Source organism: Rhodnius prolixus, unplaced genomic scaffold, assembly GCF_049639745.1.
Source record: "Rhodnius prolixus isolate KJV_2025 unplaced genomic scaffold, Rpr scaffold_7, whole genome shotgun sequence".
NCBI classification, from domain to species: Eukaryota; Metazoa; Arthropoda; class Insecta; order Hemiptera; family Reduviidae; genus Rhodnius; species Rhodnius prolixus.
In genome coordinates this window covers 14940305-14960759 of record NW_027411582.1, presented here as the reverse complement: position 1 = coordinate 14960759, position 20455 = coordinate 14940305, and the positions used below count along the sequence as shown (strand labels likewise).

At 32.8% G+C, this 20455-nt stretch overlaps 1 protein-coding gene across 10 annotated transcripts in view; it reads right to left on the bottom strand.

Moving 5' to 3' along the window:
• The window catches only part of LOC141447041 (5-hydroxytryptamine receptor 1-like), a 590328-nt gene that overhangs the window by 148259 nt on the left and 421614 nt on the right, over positions 1–20455 (bottom strand). For all 10 annotated transcript variants that reach the window (XM_074114185.1, XM_074114188.1, XM_074114184.1 and 7 more), the window contains one exon: positions 1358–1756. In XM_074114185.1, coding sequence (XP_073970286.1) covers positions 1358–1592 — 235 coding nt within the window. In that variant the 5' untranslated portion in view covers positions 1593–1756. The remainder of the gene's footprint in view (positions 1–1357; positions 1757–20455) is intronic.

Genomic DNA, 20455 nt, shown 5'->3' with positions numbered 1-20455 from the left:
AATGCGACACATTCCCTCTGAACCAAACTATTAATTAAGAACAAATTACGACATTTAAGCTTAAGTACGCCGTTAGATCAACTACAAATGAATCCGTTTGCCTAGTTCATAGTAAATTAAGAGAAAGCCTTTCTTTAAAATTGCACTTCTGGTGTATTGATTTTCTTTCTTCTTTGAAGTTTGGTTTGAAATTTAATAATTAAATACTTAGAGGTAGCCAAATCTTAAAATATATCCTCTCGTAAAATGAGAGTCACTCTCATGGTCTTCTCATTGGTCACTCTAAATGGTCTTTATGTAGGTCTAGTGAGCCACTAACACGGTTAAATGTGAGTATAAGGATGGACCTAATTTGGTATAGTGAATCGTATGCTAGTGAAGTCCCAGTATGAAAAAGGTGGCCTCGCCAAAACGTGGTCCGAACTGTTGGTTAAAAAGTCATATAGTGAGTGATTAAATCGATTTAACGATTGAAATTAAATTAATTCGGTGATGAAATTTAAAGTTCAATTAAATTCTCAGATTAAATGATAATTTTTTAGTGTGATTAAATTAGTTTGATTAACGATTAAATTTGAAATTTAGCTCACTACGATTAATTTTGCCGATTAAATTCTGATTAAAATAAAACAAAATTGATCAATTAAATTTATGATTAAGTAGAATTTTTAATCAGTGCTCATCTCTGACCAAAGCTAGAAGCATGTTAATCACCTCTGAGGGTTTAATGTGGTCTTTCATAGTGGTTCCATGGACAGAGGAATATTGGATTTTACATATACGTGGCTTAAATAATGCCTTAAATTTTTTTTATGTAAATCCATAATCATGACCTAAATATAATTCATTAAAAAAGCAAACTGCCTATACAGATGGCCTGGACTAACGGAGCCGTTATTGCTTCATGGACCCTGGCATCTCACACACTCATAAATAATTAGGGTCAGCAAGTTTTCAGAGATAATTGATGAGGAGGATCTACTGTGGGTACAGCGAACCCACAGACTAATTCTAGCTCACCGTACACGAACATTTAGAATTATACGTATACTGCATCAGATGCATTCAATTTATGAATGCAGCAAAACCGTTTTAAGATGTCCAAGCATTTGACTTCTTTGAAGCCATCCTCTGCATAAATTACAAAAATTAGAAGATACTCTTCTCAAAGTAATGTGAGTTTATCCAAGGCATCGTAAAGATAGGCGTTTGCCCCAAAACAGAACTAAGAAAATCTCTCTTTTTTTTTTTAGATCAATGCATTTCCAAAATTCTTAAAAACAGTCCATCGTGCTTACGACTATAATTAAGGGATCATATTTTCGAATGTATTAATTGAATGACTAGTGACGCCTACCTATAACGGTGACTACGATGACTGTTAATAAAAGTATGCCAATAAGGACCGCTTGAGGCTGACTGTACGGTGATCTTGGACCAGGGAACCATGTGTCTGGGACAGCTGTAGTTGTGGTTGTGGTTGTAGTCGAACTAGTACTAGCTATAGAAGCAACAGCGACAGCGGCGGCAGTGGAGACGTCAGCGGCGGAGGCGGTTTGTGTCGGGGCTAGGCTTGTGTTGGCCAGCTCCATCTAACACCGCGCCCCTTGCTCCTAACCCTTCTCACTTGTAGCCATCCTCTCTAGCCGCTCTTCTTCGTCTTCCTCTTCCTTCTTCTCTATCTTCTTCTTTCTTGTCCCTATCGCTAACACCTGTGCCTCTCCGGCTTGTGTTACCGCATGAACGCCACTCTGTTCTAGAACACAACAGAATACATTGCCATTAATCCACCAAATAAAGATGCTTTAATTGTTTAAAGCTATTATCTAAAAATGTACTGAACGTAGAATTCAATATTAAGGAAACGATGTAGAAATTCTAATTTGAAATACAGAAGACATTATTGATTTTTTTAAAATTTTCTTTTCGCGTTGCAACCAGTTACATTCTGACTTGAGACGTCAACAAAGATATTGAATAAGATTCGAAACTGAGCAGACCTCCCAACTTAACCACTTGTTTGCAACCATGTAAGGTTATAAAGGTGAAACAAGGCGCCATGATAGCCGAGCGGTTAAAGGCGGGATCTTTAAAGCTAATATGCATTGTGGTACTGGGTACGAGTCCCCTGGTCTAGGCCTTGGATTTTATTTAATGGTTAATAAAAGAAATTTACAGTAAAGTATGTTTGCTAGTCGCCTCCGTCCACGACACCTAATTAGTAGTTGGACGTAAAGTTCGCCTGATAAAATAGGCAATTACTTTACTTTACTAGAGGTAAAACTGGAGTTTATAATGGCCTTCATTTAGGTATTTTTTATTTTTTTAAAAAATGATTTAAGGCGCTTCAACATCTGAGGTAAGGGCGCTACGGTGGCCGAGCGATTAGAGGCGAGACCTGAGAAGCTAATATGTATTGTGGTTCGATTCCCGGTCTTAGGACTTGATTTTATTTAATGGTTAATAAAAGAAAATTTACAGTAAAGTATGTTTGCGAGTCGCCTCCGTCCACGACACCTAATTGGTAGTTGGACGCAGGGCCGGATTTATCTATAGGCTAACCAGGCTTCAGCCTAGGGCCTCAAGATCAAGAGGGGCCTACATTCAAATTGTTAGCCAAATTAAAATTACACTATTCTAAAAACAGTGAACACTAAAATACTGAACCGAAAATAAGGAGAAATTCTACACATATGACTAATAAACAAACATAAAAAGTAATTTACAAACTTAAAAATGGGAGGTGAAAGGGCCTCATAAGTGGACTAGCCTAGGGCCTCTTTTCATCTAAATCCAGCCCTGGTTGGACGTTAAGCCCCGCCTGAAAAAATAGGCGATTACTTTATTTTACATTTGAGATAATTGGCCCCCGGAGCTTTTTTCCAGTTCACTACCAGCCTCCGGATAGTATTCTCTCGTTACAGGCAACACTGTCCATCACCGGACAATGAGAGCTGTAAGAAGCTCCTAGGGAAGAGAAAATCTAAGAGGCCAGCATCTGGGAACGAGGGATCTCCGTGTGGGAGTCCAATACGCTAACCGCATAGCTAATCCCTTTACATTTTAGGTATTGAGCTTAGGTTTTTCCTCTCCTTTTTTCCCTGCATTCCAATCCTCCTCACCTAACTTTTCTCTTTCTTCACTAGATGGGAAGGTGAAAATGTATAATACATTTACACTTCTTTTATGTAAATATTTATTGTAATAAATATTTATTCATTCATTCAGGTTATATAGTTACTCAGGCCTTTATTTTCAAATCATGAATCGAAACTGAGTGACGCATTTAATTCAGGAAGAAATCAGCTGCCTGCTTTCCTAACTATAGGATTCAATTCCTTGAAGGACGAAGCTATCCAATGATATAAAATAAAATGTTTGATAAAATTGCCAAGTAATAAAAAGCTCCCTTTAATTTAAATCAATATTTTTGTTAAAAAAAACGATCTTGATTGCGAATAACATTTTCATATTTATTTAGAAGGTAAAACAATCAACCTTTTTTTAACCAAAATCAAACAATAAAATATGATTTACAAATTTCATTCAATAATCAGGATATTTAAAAAATGGCAGCCAGACTTGTTAGCAGAATGAAAACATTTTCATGGCAATAATAATTAATTAACTCATTTCACGTACCACTTGATCTGTAATAATTGGCTTTAAGTATCTAGTTCATAAGTAAGTTTAGGTAAATTAATTTGTAAGTTGATAGTATGGTAACATATACGCAAGAATTACATTATTATTCAGATTGGTTAGGGTCGAAGTACGTTCCAGGTGATGTAACGATAAAGGGGATTTGGAATGCATGATTGTACTTCGATCCTTGTAATAATATAAATTACATACTCGGTTATGAATACGTGCGCTAAATAATTGATTAAACTCTGTAGTTTTGTTACTTTTTATTTGATGGCTAACTTTAATAATAAATGGGCATGTCAAATATTGCAACTATTCATTTGTTCACCTGTTTGTTGAATAGAAAACTTTAATATTAGGGATAACATCAGCAAAGTATAAAACTTTGTTTTCACATAGGTAACAAATTGTTGTTTGACTTCACAACTTGAAACTTATTTTCTCAGTAAACTTGTTCTCTGAGGAGATTTGCTAAGGTTGTTTTTTTCCCATTCCTGTCTTATTTCTTTGTTGGTTTCATATTATTTATTTGTTAAAAAGAGATACTGATAGTTATCTTCTTTTTTTCTTTTTACTTTTCTTCATCCTAAAGGTAGCGTTTAGATTGTTAAGTTTAAGAAAGACAATAAAGAATGGCAGGCGCTGTGGTAGCCGAACGGTTAGAGGCGAGGCCTGCAAATCTAATATGTATTTGTGGTAATGGGTTCGATTCCCGCGGTCCAGGGCCTTGGATTTTATTTAATGTTTAATATGAGAAGTTTGTAGTAAAGTATGTTATCTAGTCGCCACAGTCCAGTTTGGAAAATGAAATGTAAAATACAAGGGAAAATCACCGAATTGGCTTCAAGTTCATCTAGATTTCTACTATTTCTGTCTTTGTCACCTACTTTTGTGGCCAGGGTTGAAATAAACACAATGGGTAGCCTTCTTTTGGAAAATAGAAGGTAAAATACAAGGGAAAATCACCGAATTGGCTTCCAGTTCGTCTAGATTTCTACTATTTCTGTCTTTGTCACCTACTTTTGTGGCCAGGGTTGAAATAAACACAATGGGTAGCCTTCTTTTGGAAAATAGAAGGTAAAATACAAGGGAAAATCACCGAATTGGCTGCCAGTTCGTCTAGATTTCTACTATTTCTGTCTTTGTCACCTACTTTTGTGGCCAGGGTTGAAATAAACACAATGGGTAGCCTTCTTTTGGAAAATAGAAGGTAAAATACAAGGGAAAATCACCGAATTGGCTTCCAGTTCGTCTAGATTTCTACTATTTCTGTCTTTGTCACCTACTTTTGTGGCCAGGGTTGAAATAAACACAATGGGTAGCCTTCTTTTGGAAAATAGAAGGTAAAATACAAGGGAAAATCACCGAATTGGCTGCCAGTTCGTCTAGATTTCTACTATTTCTGTCTTTGTCACCTACTTTTGTGGCCAGGGTTGAAATAAACACAATGGGTAGCCTTCTTTTGGAAAATAGAAGGTAAAATACAAGGGAAAATCACCGAATTGGCTTCCAGTTCGTCTAGATTTCTACTATTTCTGTCTTTGTCACCTACTTTTGTGGCCAGGGTTGAAATAAACACAATGGGTAGCCTTCTTTTGGAAAATAGAAGGTAAAATACAAGGGAAAATCACCGAATTGGCTTCCAGTTCGTCTAGATTTCTACTATTTCTGTCTTTGTCACCTACTTTTGTGGCCAGGGTTGAAATAAACACAATGGGTAGCCTTCTTTTGGAAAATAGAAGGTAAAATACAAGGGAAAATCACCGAATTGGCTTCCAGTTCGTCTAGATTTCTACTATTTCTGTCTTTGTCACCTACTTTTGTGGCCAGGGTTGAAATAAACACAATGGGTAGCCTTCTTTTGGAAAATAGAAGGTAAAATACAAGGGAAAATCACCGAATTGGCTTCCAGTTCGTCTAGATTTCTACTATTTCTGTCTTTGACATCTCCTTTTGTGGCCAGGGTTAAAATAATCACAATGGGTAGCCTTCTTTTGGAAAATAGAAGGTAAAATACAAGGGAAAATCACCGAATTGGCTTCCAGTTCGTCTAGATTTCTACTATTTCTGTCTTTGACATCTACTTTTGTGGCCAGGGTTAAAATAATCACAATGGGTAGCCTTCTTTTGGAAAATAGAAGGTAAAATACAAGGGAAAATCACCGAATTGGCTTCCAGTTCGTCTAGATTTCTACTATTTCTGTCTTTGTCACCTACTTTTGTGGCCAGGGTTGAAATAAACACAATGGGTAGCCTTCTTTTGGAAAATAGAAGGTAAAATACAAGGGAAAATCACCGAATTGGCTGCCAGTTCGTCTAGATTTCTACTATTTCTGTCTTTGTCACCTACTTTTGTGGCCAGGGTTGAAATAAACACAATGGGTAGCCTTCTTTTGGAAAATAGAAGGTAAAATACAAGGGAAAATCACCGAATTGGCTTCCAGTTCGTCTAGATTTCTACTATTTCTGTCTTTGACATCTACTTTTGTGGCCAGGGTTAAAATAATCACAATGGGTAGCCTTCTTTTGGAAAATAGAAGGTAAAATACAAGGGAAAATCACCGAATTGGCTTCCAGTTCGTCTAGATTTCTACTATTTCTGTCTTTGACATCTACTTTTGTGGCCAGGGTTAAAATAATCACAATGGGTAGCCTTCTTTTGGAAAATTAAAGGTAAAATACAAGAGAAAATCACCGAATTGGTTTCCAGTTCGTCTAGATTTCTACTATTTCTGTCTTTGTCACCTACTTTTGTGGCCAGGGTTAAAATAAACACAATGGGTAGCCTTCTTTTGGAAAATGAAATGTAAAATGCAAGGGAAAAACACCGAATAGGAGGGCGCCATGGTAGCCGAGCGGTTAGAGGCGAGACTTGCAAATCTAAATATGTATTCGTGGTACTGGGTTCGATTCCCGAGGTCTAGGGCCTTGGATTTTATTTAATATTTAATATGAGAACTTTGTAGTAAAGTATGTTATCTAGTCGCCTCAGTCCATGATACCTAATTTGGTAACTGGACGAAAAGCCAGCCTGAAAAATATTTTTAATTATTTTAAACGATACGTTCTATCGATCTAAATGAAACAAAAAATTGTTATCCTACTATTTGCTTTCCCGGTAAGGTGCAAACAATTTTGTTAAGGACACTTTATCCTGCAGCAAATAAAATTCAACAGTACAAATCTCCAAAAAAAACCACATCTTCAACATTGCCTAGGATGCCAAACTTTTATTCTCCTCATGCATCATTAATCTACATGTTTGTTCAGGAAGGACTGCAAAGTTGTAGAGCACACATGTTTACCATCTTGGGGAACGCTTTGTTTAAATTCTGTCACAACCATACATGTTTCACGTAGTCCCAGAGGTTCTGGGGTATCTCATTATATAAAGTACCCATTGATGCATTTTCTTAGTTATCCACAAGACAATTCTAGAATTAGTAATGGATTTCTTTAGCTAATAACTTCTCAGCACCAAAAACATTATTGGTATTAACTTAACTTATCTTAACTGTACACCAATAAATCCTAAATGCTGCTAAACAACCACCTGTTGTGAACATGATATCAAAGTTAAAAATAAAACTTAATTCATTTCATACTCTTTAAAATTTACAAGTTAAAATTACTGGGCCTCAATTATAACACTAGCCCAAAAATTACGAAGTTAGTTTATTACTTAGGGAAGTCTGTCAGGCATAGAACTAAGCCTAAATTGGATCATTGCCTTCTCCCCTAACATCCCAATTATCCATCCCAAGTTACTGAAGCCCTCCTGCAGAAGCCGCGTTTCAGTCTGCCTTCAAAATGGTTAGATCGGTAATTATTGTATTATACGTTTCAAAATCTGTGAATGGTTGTTGCAGCATATCTTAAAAACCAGGTTTAGGTAAGAAATTTTGCTCTGGTTTATGAAGAATCGATAATACGATAATCGTAATTTTTTTGGCTAAATCGATGAACTGGAAGTACCACATTAGCTTATCGATTTTAATTTCTTTTTCCCGGAAGTATTTTCTCAAAAATTGGTACAAACAGTTTTCTTTATTTGAAACATCATATTTCAAAGAGATACGATCAAAGAGGCGGCGCCTAGACTTCATGTTAAGTGCATTTTTAGTAAAAGCGCATCAATATTATCACCTTAATTGATTAGTGAATATTTGCAAAACAAAAATTGCAAGATTGCAGAGTGTTGATTATTTCGGAAAAGTTTCTTTTAAGTTTGCCGCCATCTTTCCACTTTGCAACGGCCCGTTCAATTAGGATTTAAAAAGGTGTTTTTGTTTTGTTTTTTTTATCATTATTTATGTTTCCATTTCAATTAAGAAAAGTATTAAAGAGATGTTTCATCACTCATTTACAAACATCTTCAAGTAGTTAACACTAAAATTAATTTTAATTACAGGAACTAAACTTCACTCCTCTTCCCGCAAGAGATTGGGTTAAGTACCTAGGACTCTTCATGGACAAACGCCTAACCTGGAATCCACAGACTAGACTTAAACGGAAAGAACTGAACAGACGATTCAAACTTCTCTCTAGACTTCTCGACAAGCGATGTAAACTCTCACTACAGAATAAACAACTTATCTACACAATGATACTGAAACCTACCTGGACTTACGGACTGAAACTTTGGGGTTCAACCAAAGCTTCCAGTATCTACAAGAATCCAATCCTTCCAGTCAAAAACATTCCGTCAAATCGCAAATGCTCCTTACTTTGTAACTAAACTCTACCTAGCACCGAGATTTCCTTGTTCCCTAATGTTTCAAAAGCTGTAGGATCCCGTTACATTAAATTCCACACATCAATCACCCCAAAACCTAGCCTGGTAATACACCCAAGACGGCTGAAGCGCAGGTGGCCACGCGATCTTCTGAAATGAAGTACGAGGGTCGTTTGAAAAGTCCGTGCAAAGTCAGAGAGATAGCACTACTGGCGCGTATCGAGGTTATGTTTAGTTAGTAGCATCTCTTGGAAGAACACACACCAAGTTTCAGCCAGATCGGTCTATTTCTTTGTGTTTGGCATTCGTTTGAATCGAGGAAGTCGAGTGATTTTCAAAAAATGGACGAAAAAGAATTTCGTGTGTTGATTAAACACTACTTTATGAAAGGCAAAACGCCTCAGGAGACTAAAGAGAAGCTTGATAAACATTATGGTGACTCTGCACCTTCGATTAGAACAGTTTATAAGTGGTTTCAAAATTTTCGGAGTGGCCATATGGGCACAAGTGACGCTGAACGTTCTGGACGCCCTGTTGAGGTTACTACTCCAGAAATCATTGATAAAATCCATGATATGGTGATGGATGACAGAAGAGTGAAGGTGCGTGAGATTGCTAGTGCTTTGGGCATCTCGAATGAACGGGTACATAATATTTTGCATCAACATTTGGACATGACAAAGCTATCCGCAAGATGGGTGCCGCGATTGCTCACGCTTGACCAAAAACGAAATCGTGTGAAGTGTTGCAAGGACTTTAAGCGTCGTTTCGTCACTGTGGATGAAACATGGATACATCACTACACTCCTGAGACCAAAGAACAATCAAAACAATGGGTTACCAAGGGGGAATCTGCGCCAAAAAAGACGAAGACCGTTCCTTCGGCCGGAAAGATTATGGCGACTGTCTTTTGGGATTCGCAAGCAATAATCCTCATCGACTATCTGGAAAAGGGTAAAACTATTACAGGTGCATATTATTCATCGTTATTGGACCGTTTGAAAACCGAGCTGCAAGAAAAACGCCCACGATTGGCCCACAAAAAAGTCCTTTTACATCACGACAACGCACCAGCTCACACCTCAGCAGTTGTGGTCGCAAAATTAATGGAAATAGGGTTCCAACTCGTTTCACATTCCCCCTATTCTCCAGACTTGGCTCCCTCGGACTACCATTTGTTCCCCAATATGAAGAAATGGCTGGCGGGAAAAAGATTTTATTCAAACGAGGAGTTGATTGCAGAAACGAATAGCTATTTTTCAGACTTGGACAAATCCTATTATTCGGAAGGGATCAACAAACTAGAGCAGCGTTGGACGAAGTGTATAAGCCTAAAAGGAGACTATGTTGAAAAATAAAAAAGGTATACCCCAAAAAATTAAGTAGTTTTTATTTTTGCACGGACTTTTCAAACGACCCTCGTAAGTGCCAGTCGACAATAGTGAACTGTACCTCTTTGGGAGTTTCACCAATGGGTGAATTCTCCCCTCATGCTATTCATGTATTTATTCTATGTATCATTTTGTATCAGCTTCACTTATTGCAGAAATATACTGCAGTTGTGAAAATAAATAAAGTAAAAATAAAAGAGAATACCAGGAACATTATTCTTGTCTACCAATTTTTTTAAAACCCAAACTTGTTCATTAACTTAAACTTAAGCTTAACCTGGTTCATCCACTTTTAATAATTTTAACCTCCCCGCCAATGTATAACTATCACATATTTCCTTCTAAAATTCTATTCACAGTATTATTTCTGTTTCATTTTTACAAATAATATATGTTATTATTTATTTTTAAATGTCTTTTAATGAACTCAAAAACTCACGCGAACAGAAAATCAAGTCATGAACTTGAATAAAGTTTTTAACCGATCATGAAAGCGTAATGTTTTTTCTTCCACCATTTTTACTCAATATGGAGTGAAAAATTACATGAAAATATATTCACAAAATTTTTACACTTCCTTTAACCAATTTAATGCATAAAATAATATTTTACGCGTATATTTATTTACAGATTAGTAAGAGAATTGTGTTGAGAGGGCGTGAAGTTTTGATACATCGATAAACACTAGAGGTGTTGATTTTGTTTGTTAGTAAATTATCCATTGAATGAAATATTTGAAAAGATGAAAAGGAAGTAAATATATAATCTGTCCTTATTTACGTGTTCATCCACTACTGACACTTAAAAATTATCTTCAGAAAATTCATTTTAGGGCTCTACTGCCAAGTATGACGGTCCAACTAAAATATCGATTAAAGTGAGCTGTTGATACATGATATACTGATGCGTATGATCCAATAACCTATGTTGAACAGTTAATTTTTGGAAAATTAAAAGGAAAATTTAATTAAAATACTTAGACCAGTGGTTCTTAACCGGTGTTAATATGGTCCAAGTGTTCCGCGAAATTTCAATTTTAAATGTATTGAAATTTAGAAACTAGGAAAGATACGAAAACTAAAAATTGTTCCTTTTTTTTAATTTGAATTTAATTTTAAGTTCTTGCTAAATACCGAATTTCAAATTATTTAATGTTAGTGTTCCGCGAGAAAAATATATACATATAATTGGGTTTCGCGTCTATGAAAAGGTTAAGAACCACTGATATAAAGGGTTGAACATTTTTTGGGTCATGAAATTCTGTAAAATTATGGCCGTTCTAAATCTCCCACTGTGAACCACGTATTCGTTTGAAATTATGTTCTCATGTACACTTTGTTTTTGTCAATTATAAACTATAGTTATTTTGCGCACAGATCTATGAATGTAGAAGATATAAAAGGTTGAAAATTTTTTGGGTCATGAAATTCCGTAAAATTATGGGCGTTCTATATCTCCCACTGTGAACCACTTATTGATATGGAATTTTGTTCTCTTATACACTTTGTTTTTCTCAATTATAAACTATAGTTACTTTGTGCACAGATCTATGAATGTAGAAGATATAATGTAGAAGATATAAAGGGTTGAAAATTTTTTGGGTCATGAAATTCTGTAAAATTATGGCCGTTCTAAATCTCCCACTGTGAACCACGTATTGATATGGAATTTTTTCCTCTTATACACTTTGTTTTTCTCAATTATAAACTATAGTTATTTTGTGCACAGATCTATAAATGTAGAAGATATAAAGGGTTGAAAATTTTTTGGGTCATGAAATTCTGTAAAATTATGGGCGTTCTATATCTCCCACTGTGAACCACGTATTCGTATGAAATTTTGTACTCTTGTACACTTTATTTTTCTCAATTATAAACTATAGTTATTTTGTGCACAGATCTATAAATGTAGAAGATATAAAGGGTTGAAAATTTTTTGGGTCATGAAATTCTGTAAAATTATGGGCGTTCTATATCTCCCACTGTGAACCACGTATTCGTATGAAATTTTGTGCTCTTATATACATTGTTTTTCTCAATTATAAACTATAATTATTTTGTGCATAGATCTATAAATATAAAGGATATAAAGGGTTAAAAAAATTTTGGGTCATGAAATTCTGTAAAATTATGGCCGTTCTATATCTCCCTCTGTGAACCACGTATTCGTATGAAATTTTGTGCTCTTATATACATTGTTTTTCTCAATTATAAACTATAGTTATTTTGTGCACAGATCTATAAATGTAGAAGATATAAAAGGTTGAAAATTTTTTGGGTCATGAAATTCTGTAAAATTATGGTCGTTCTATATCTCCCCCAGTTAATCACTTATTCGTATGAAATTTTGTTCTCTTATACACTTTGTTTTTCTCAATTATAAACTATAGTTATTTTGTGCATAGATCTATAAATGTAGAAGATATAATGGGTTGAAAATTTTTTGGGTCATGAAATTCTGTAAAATTATGGCCTTTCTATATCTCCCACTGTGAACCACGTATTCGTATGAAATTTTGTTCTCTTATACACTTTGTTTTTGTCAATTATAAACTATAAATATTTTGTGCACAGATCTATAAATGTAGAAGATATAATAGGTTGAAAATTTTTTGGGTCATGAAATTCTGTAAAATTATGGGCGTTCTATATCTCCCACTGTGAACCACGTATTCGTATGAAATTTTGTACTCTTGTACACTTTATTTTTCTCAATTATAAACTATAGTTATTTTGTGCACAGATCTATAAATGTAGAAGATATAAAGGGTTGAAAATTTTTTGGGTCATGAAATTCTGTAAAATTATGGGCGTTCTATATCTCCCACTGTGAACCACGTATTCGTATGAAATTTTGTGCTCTTATATACATTGTTTTTCTCAATTATAAACTATAATTATTTTGTGCATAGATCTATAAATATAAAGGATATAAGGGGTTAAAAAAATTTTGGGTCATGAAATTCTGTAAAATTATGGCCGTTCTATATCTCCCTCTGTGAACCACGTATTCGTATGAAATTTTGTGCTCTTATATACATTGTTTTTCTCAATTATAAACTATAGTTATTTTGTGCACAGATCTATAAATGTAGAAGATATAAAAGGTTGAAAATTTTTTGGGTCATGAAATTCTGTAAAATTATGGTCGTTCTATATCTCCCCCAGTTAATCACTTATTCGTATGAAATTTTGTTCTCTTATACACTTTGTTTTTCTCAATTATAAACTATAGTTATTTTGTGCATAGATCTATAAATGTAGAAGATATAATGGGTTGAAAATTTTTTGGGTCATGAAATTCTGTAAAATTATGGCCGTTCTATATCTCCCACTGTGAACCACGTATTCGTATGAAATTTTGTTCTCTTATACACTTTGTTTTTGTCAATTATAAACTATAAATATTTTGTGCACAGATCTATAAATGTAGAAGATATAATAGGTTGAAAATTTTTTGGGTCATGAAATTCTGTAAAATTATGGGCGTTCTATATCTCCCACTGTGAACCACGTATTCGTATAAAATTTTGTACTCTTGTACACTTTATTTTTCTCAATTATAAACTATAGTTATTTTGTGCACAGATCTATAAATGTAGAAGATATAAAGGGTTGAAAATTTTTTGGGTCATGAAATTCTGTAAAATTATGGGCGTTCTATATCTCCCACTGTGAACCACGTATTCGTATGAAATTTTGTGCTCTTATATACATTGTTTTTCTCAATTATAAACTATAATTATTTTGTGCATAGATCTATAAATATAAAGGATATAAAGGGTTAAAAAAATTTTGGGTCATGAAATTCTGTAAAATTATGGCCGTTCTATATCTCCCTCTGTGAACCACGTATTCGTATGAAATTTTGTGCTCTTATATACATTGTTTTTCTCAATTATAAACTATAGTTATTTTGTGCACAGATCTATAAATGTAGAAGATATAAAGGGTTGAAAATTTTTTGGGTCATGAAATTCTGTAAAATTATGGGCGTTCTATATCTCCCACTGTGAACCACGTATTCGTATGAAATTTTGTGCTCATATATACATTGTTTTTCTCAATTATAAACTATAATTATTTTGTGCATAGATCTATAAATATAAAGGATATAAAGGGTTAAAAAAATTTTGGGTCATGAAATTCTGTAAAATTATGGCCGTTCTATATCTCCCTCTGTGAACCACGTATTCGTATGAAATTTTGTGCTCTTATATACATTGTTTTTCTCAATTATAAACTATAGTTATTTTGTGCACAGATCTATAAATGTAGAAGATATAAAAGGTTGAAAATTTTTTGGGTCATGAAATTCTGTAAAATTATGGTCGTTCTATATCTCCCCCAGTTAATCACTTATTCGTATGAAATTTTGTTCTCTTATACACTTTGTTTTTCTCAATTATAAACTATAGTTATTTTGTGCATAGATCTATAAATGTAGAAGATATAATGGGTTGAAAATTTTTTGGGTCATGAAATTCTGTAAAATTATGGCCGTTCTATATCTCCCACTGTGAACCACGTATTCGTATGAAATTTTGTTCTCTAATACACTTTGTTTTTGTCAATTATAAACTATAAATATTTTGTGCACAGATCTATAAATGTAGAAGATATAAAAGGTTGAAAATTTTTTGGGTCATGAAATTCTGTAAAATTATGGCCGTTCTATATCTCCCACTGTGAACCACGTATTCGTATGAAATTTTGTTCTCTTGTACACTTTGTTTTTGTCAATTATAAACTATAGTTGTTTTGTGCAAAGATCTATAAATGTAGAGGATATAAAGGGTTAAAAAAATTTTGGGTCATGAAATTCTGTAAAATTATGGCCGTTCTATATCTCCCACTGTGAACCACGGATTCGTATGAAATTTTGTACTCTTGTACACTTTGTTTTTCTCAATTATAAACTATAGTTATTTTGTGCACAGATCTATAAATGTAGAAGATATAAAGGGTTGAAAATTTTTTGGCTCATGAAATTCTGTAAAATTATGGCCGTTCTATATCTCCCACTGTGAACCACGTATTCGTATGAAATTTTGTGCTCTTATATACATTGTTTTTCTCAATTATAAACTATAGTTATTTTGTGCACAGATCTATAAATGTAGAAGATATAAAAGGTTGAAAATTTTTTGGGTCATGAAATTCGGTAAAATTATGGTCGTTCTATATCTCCCCCTGTTAATCACTTATTCGTATGAAATTTTGTTCTCTTATACACTTTGTTTTTCTCAATTATAAACTATAGTTATTTTGTGCATAGATCTATAAATGTAGAAGATATAATGGGTTGAAAATTTTTTGGGTCATGAAATTCTGTAAAATTATGGCCGTTCTATATCTCCCACTGTGAACCACGTATTCGTATGAAATTTTGTTCTCTTGTACACTTTGTTTTTGTCAATTATAAACTATAGTTGTTTTGTGCAAAGATCTATAAATGTAGAAGATATAAGGGGTTGAAAATTTTTTGGGTCATGAAATTCTGTAAAATTATGGCCGTTCTATATCTCCCACCGTGACCCACGTATTCGTATGAAATTTTGTGCTCTTATATACATTGTTTTTCTCAATTATAAACTATAATTATTTTGTGCATAGATCTATAAATGTAAAGGATATAAAGGGTTAAAAAAATTTTGGGTCATGAAATTCTGTAAAATTATGGCCGTTCTATATCTCCCTCTGTGAACCACGTATTCGTATGAAATTTTGTGCTCTTATATACATTGTTTTTCTCAATTATAAACTATAGTTATTTTGTGCACAGATCTATAAATGTAGAAGATATAAAAGGTTGAAAATTTTTTGGGTCATGAAATTCTGTAAAATTATGGTCGTTCTATATCTCCCCCAGTTAATCACTTATTCGTATGAAATTTTGTTCTCTTATACACTTTGTTTTTCTCAATTATAAACTATAGTTATTTTGTGCATAGATCTATAAATGTAGAAGATATAATGGGTTGAAAATTTTTTAGGTCATGAAATTCTGTAAAATTATGGCCGTTCTATATCTCCCACTGTGAACCACGTATTCGTATGAAATTTTGTTCTCTTATACACTTTGTTTTTGTCAATTATAAACTATAAATATTTTGTGCACAGATCTATAAATGTAGAAGATATAAAAGGATGAAAATTTTTTGGGTCATGAAATTCTGTAAAATTATGGGCGTTCTATATCTCCCACTGTGAACCACATATTCGTATGAAATTTTGTTCTCTTATACACTTTGTTTTTGTCAATTATAAACTATAAATATTTTGTGCACAGATCTATAAATGTAGAAGATATAAAAGGATGAAAATTTTTTGGGTCATGAAATTCTGTAAAATTATGGGCGTTCTATATCTCCCACTGTGAACCACGTATTCGTATGAAATTTTGTGCTCTTATATACATTGTTTTTCTCAATTATAAACTACAGTTATTTTGTGCACAGATCTATAAATGTAGAAGATATAAAAGGTTGAAAATTTTTTGGGTCATGAAATTCTGTAAAATTATGGCCGTTCTATACTTATTGGTATGGAATTTTGTGCTCTTATATACATTGTTTTTCTCAATTATAGACTATAGTTATTTTGTACACAGATCTATAAATATAGAAGATATAAAGGGTTAAAAAATTATTGGGTCATGAAATTCTGTAAAATTGTTGCCGTTCTATATCTCCCTCTGTGAACCACGTATTCGTATGAAATTTTGTGCTCTTATATACATTGTTTTGCTCAATTATAAACTTTAATTATTTTGTGCATAGATCTTTAAATGTAAAGGATATAAAGGGTTAAAAAAATTTTGGGTCATGAAATTCTGTAAAATTATGGCCGTTCTATATCTCCCTCTGTGAACCACGTATTCGTATGAAATTTTGTGCTCTTATATACATTGTTTTTCTCAATTATAAACTATAGTTATTTTGTGCACAGATCTATAAATGTAGAAGATATAAAAGGTTGAAAATTTTTTGGGTCATGAAATTCGGTAAAATTATGGTCGTTCTATATCTCCCCCTGTTAATCACTTATTCGTATGAAATTATGTTCTCTTATACACTTTGTTTTTCTCAATTATAAACTATAGTTATTTTGTGCATAGATCTATAAATGTAGAAGATATAATGGGTTGAAAATTTTTTGGGTCATGAAATTCTGTAAAATTATGGCCGTTCTATATCTCCCACTGTGAACCACGTATTCGTATGAAATTTTGTACTCTTGTACACTTTGTTTTTCTCAATTATAAACTATAGTTATTTTGTGCATAGATCTATAAATGTAGAAGATATAATGGGTTGAAAATTTTTTGGGTCATGAAATTCTGTAAAATTATGGCCGTTCTATATCTCCCACTGTGAACCACGTATTCGTATGAAATTTTGTTCTCTTGTACACTTTGTTTTTGTCAATTATAAACTATAGTTGTTTTGTGCAAAGATCTATAAATGTAGAGGATATAAAGGGTTAAAAAAATTTTGGGTCATGAAATTCTGTAAAATTATGGCCGTTCTATATCTCCCACTGTGAACCACGGATTCGTATGAAATTTTGTACTCTTGTACACTTTGTTTTTCTCAATTATAAACTATAGTTATTTTGTGCACAGATCTATAAATGTAGAAGATATAAAGGGTTGAAAATTTTTTGGCTCATGAAATTCTGTAAAATTATGGCCGTTCTCTATCTCCCACTGTGAACCACGTATTCGTATGAAATTTTGTGCTCTTATATACATTGTTTTTCTCAATTATAAACTATAGTTATTTTGTGCACAGATCTATAAATGTAGAAGATATAAAAGGTTGAAAATTTTTTGGGTCATGAAATTCGGTAAAATTATGGTCGTTCTATATCTCCCCCTGTTAATCACTTATTCGTATGAAATTTTGTTCTCTTATACACTTTGTTTTTCTCAATTATAAACTATAGTTATTTTGTGCATAGATCTATAAATGTAGAAGATATAATGGGTTGAAAATTTTTTGGGTCATGAAATTCTGTAAAATTATGGCCGTTCTATATCTCCCACTGTGAACCACGTATTCGTATGAAATTTTGTTCTCTTGTACACTTTGTTTTTGTCAATTATAAACTATAGTTGTTTTGTGCAAAGATCTATAAATGTAGAGGATATAAAGGGTTAAAAAAATTTTGGGTCATGAAATTCTGTAAAATTATAGCCGTTCTATATCTCCCTCTGTGAACCACGTATTCGTATGAAATTTTGTGCTCTTATATACATTGTTTTTCTCAATTATAAACTATAGTTATTTTGTGCACAGATCTATAAATGTAGAAGATATAAAAGGTTGAAAATTTTTTGGGTCATGAAATTCTGTAAAATTATGGCCGTTCTATATCTCCCACTGTGAACCACGTATTCGTATGAAATTTTGTTCTCTTGTACACTTTGTTTTTGTCAATTATAAACTATAGTTGTTTTGTGCAAAGATCTATAAACATAGAGGATATAAAGGGTTAAAAAAATTTTGGGTCATGAAATTCTGTAAAATTATAGCCGTTCTATATCTCCCTCTGTGAACCACGTATTCGTATGAAATTTTGTGCTCTTATATACATTGTTTTTCTCAATTATAAACTATAGTTATTTTGTGCACAGATCTATAAATGTAGAAGATATAAAAGGTTGAAAATTTTTTGGGTCATGAAATTCTGTAAAATTATGGCCGTTCTATATCTCCCACTGTGAACCACGTATTCGTATGAAATTTTGTACACTTGTACACTTTGTTTTTCTCAATTATAAACTATAGTTATTTTGTGCACAGATCTATAAATGTAGAAGATATAAAGGGTTGAAAATTTTTTGGCTCATGAAATTCTGTAAAATTATGGCCGTTCTATATCTCCCACTGTGAACCACTTCTTCGTATGAAATTTTGTGCTCTTATATACATTGTTTTTCTCAATTATAAACTATAGTTATTTTGTGCATAGATCTATAAATGTAGAAGATATAAAGGGTTAAAAAATTTTTGGGTCATGAAATTCTGTAAAATTATGGCCGTTCTTTATCTCCCTCTGTGAACCACGTATTCGTATGAAATTTTGTGCACTTATATACATTGTTTTTCTCAATTATAGACTATAGTTATTTTGTACACAGATCTATAAATATAGAAGATATAATGGGTTAAAAAATTTTTGGGTCATGAAATTCTGTAAAATTGTTGCCGTTCTATATCTTCCCCTGTGAACCACTTATTCGTATGAAATTTTGATCTCTTATACACATTGTTTTTCTCAATTATAAACTATAGTTGTTTTGTGCAAAGATCTATAAATGTAGAGCATATAAAGGGTTAAAAAAATTTTGGGTCATGAAATTCTGTAAAATTATAGCCGTTCTATATCTCCCTCTGTGAACCACGTATTCGTATGAAATTTTGTGCTCTAATATACATTGTTTTTCTCAATTATAAACTAAAGTTATTTTGTGCACAGATCAATAAATGTAGAAGATATAAAAGGTGGAAAATTTTTTGGGTCATGAAATTCTGTAAAATTATGGCCGTTCTATATCTCCCACTGTGAACCACGTATTCGTATGAAATTTTGTACTCTTGTACACTTTGTTTTTCTCAATTATAAACTATAATTATTTTGTGCACAGATCTATAAATGTAGAAGATATAAAGGGTTGAAAATTTTTTGGGTCATGAAATTCTGTAAAATTATGGCCGTTCTATACTTATTGGTATGGAATTTTGTTCTCTTGTACACTTGGTTTTTCTCAATTATAAACTATAGTTATTTTGTGCACAGATCTTTAAATGTAGAAGATATAAAGGGTGAAAAAATTATTGGGTCATGAAATTCTGTAAAATTGTTGCCGTTCTATATCTTCCCCTGTGAACCACTTATTCGTATGATATTTTGTTCTCTTATACACATTGTTTTTCTCAATTATAAACTATAGTTGTTTTGTGGAAAGATCTATAAATGTAGAGGATATAAAGGGTTAAAAAAATTTTGGGTCATGAAATTCTGTAAAATTATAGCCGTTCTATATCTCCCTCTGTGAACCACGTATTCGTATGAAATTTTGTGCTCTTATATACATTGTTTTGCTCAATTATAAACTATAATTATTTTGTGCATAGATCTATAAATGTAAAGGATATAAAGGGTTAAAAAAATTTTGGGTCATGAAATTCTGTAAAATTATGGCCGTTCTATATCTCCCTCTGTGAACCACGTATTCGTATGAAATTTTGTGCTCTTATATACATTGTTTTTCTCAATTATAAACTATAGTTATTTTGTGCACAGATCTATAAATGTAGAAGATATAAAAGGTTGAAAATTTTTTGGGTCATGAAATTCTGTAAAATTATGGTCGTTCTATATCTCCCCCTGTTAATCACTTATTCGTATGAAATTATGTTCTCTTATACACTTTGTTTTTCTCAATTATAAACTATAGTTATTTTGTGCATAGATCTATAAATGTAGAAGATATAATGGGTTGAAAATTTTTTGGGTCATGAAATTCTGTAAAATTATGGCCGTTCTATATCTCCCACTGTGAACCACGTATTCGTATGAAATTTTGTACTCTTGTACACTTTGTTTTTCTCAATTATAAACTATAGTTATTTTGTGCACAGATCTATAAATGTAGAAGATATAAAAGGTTG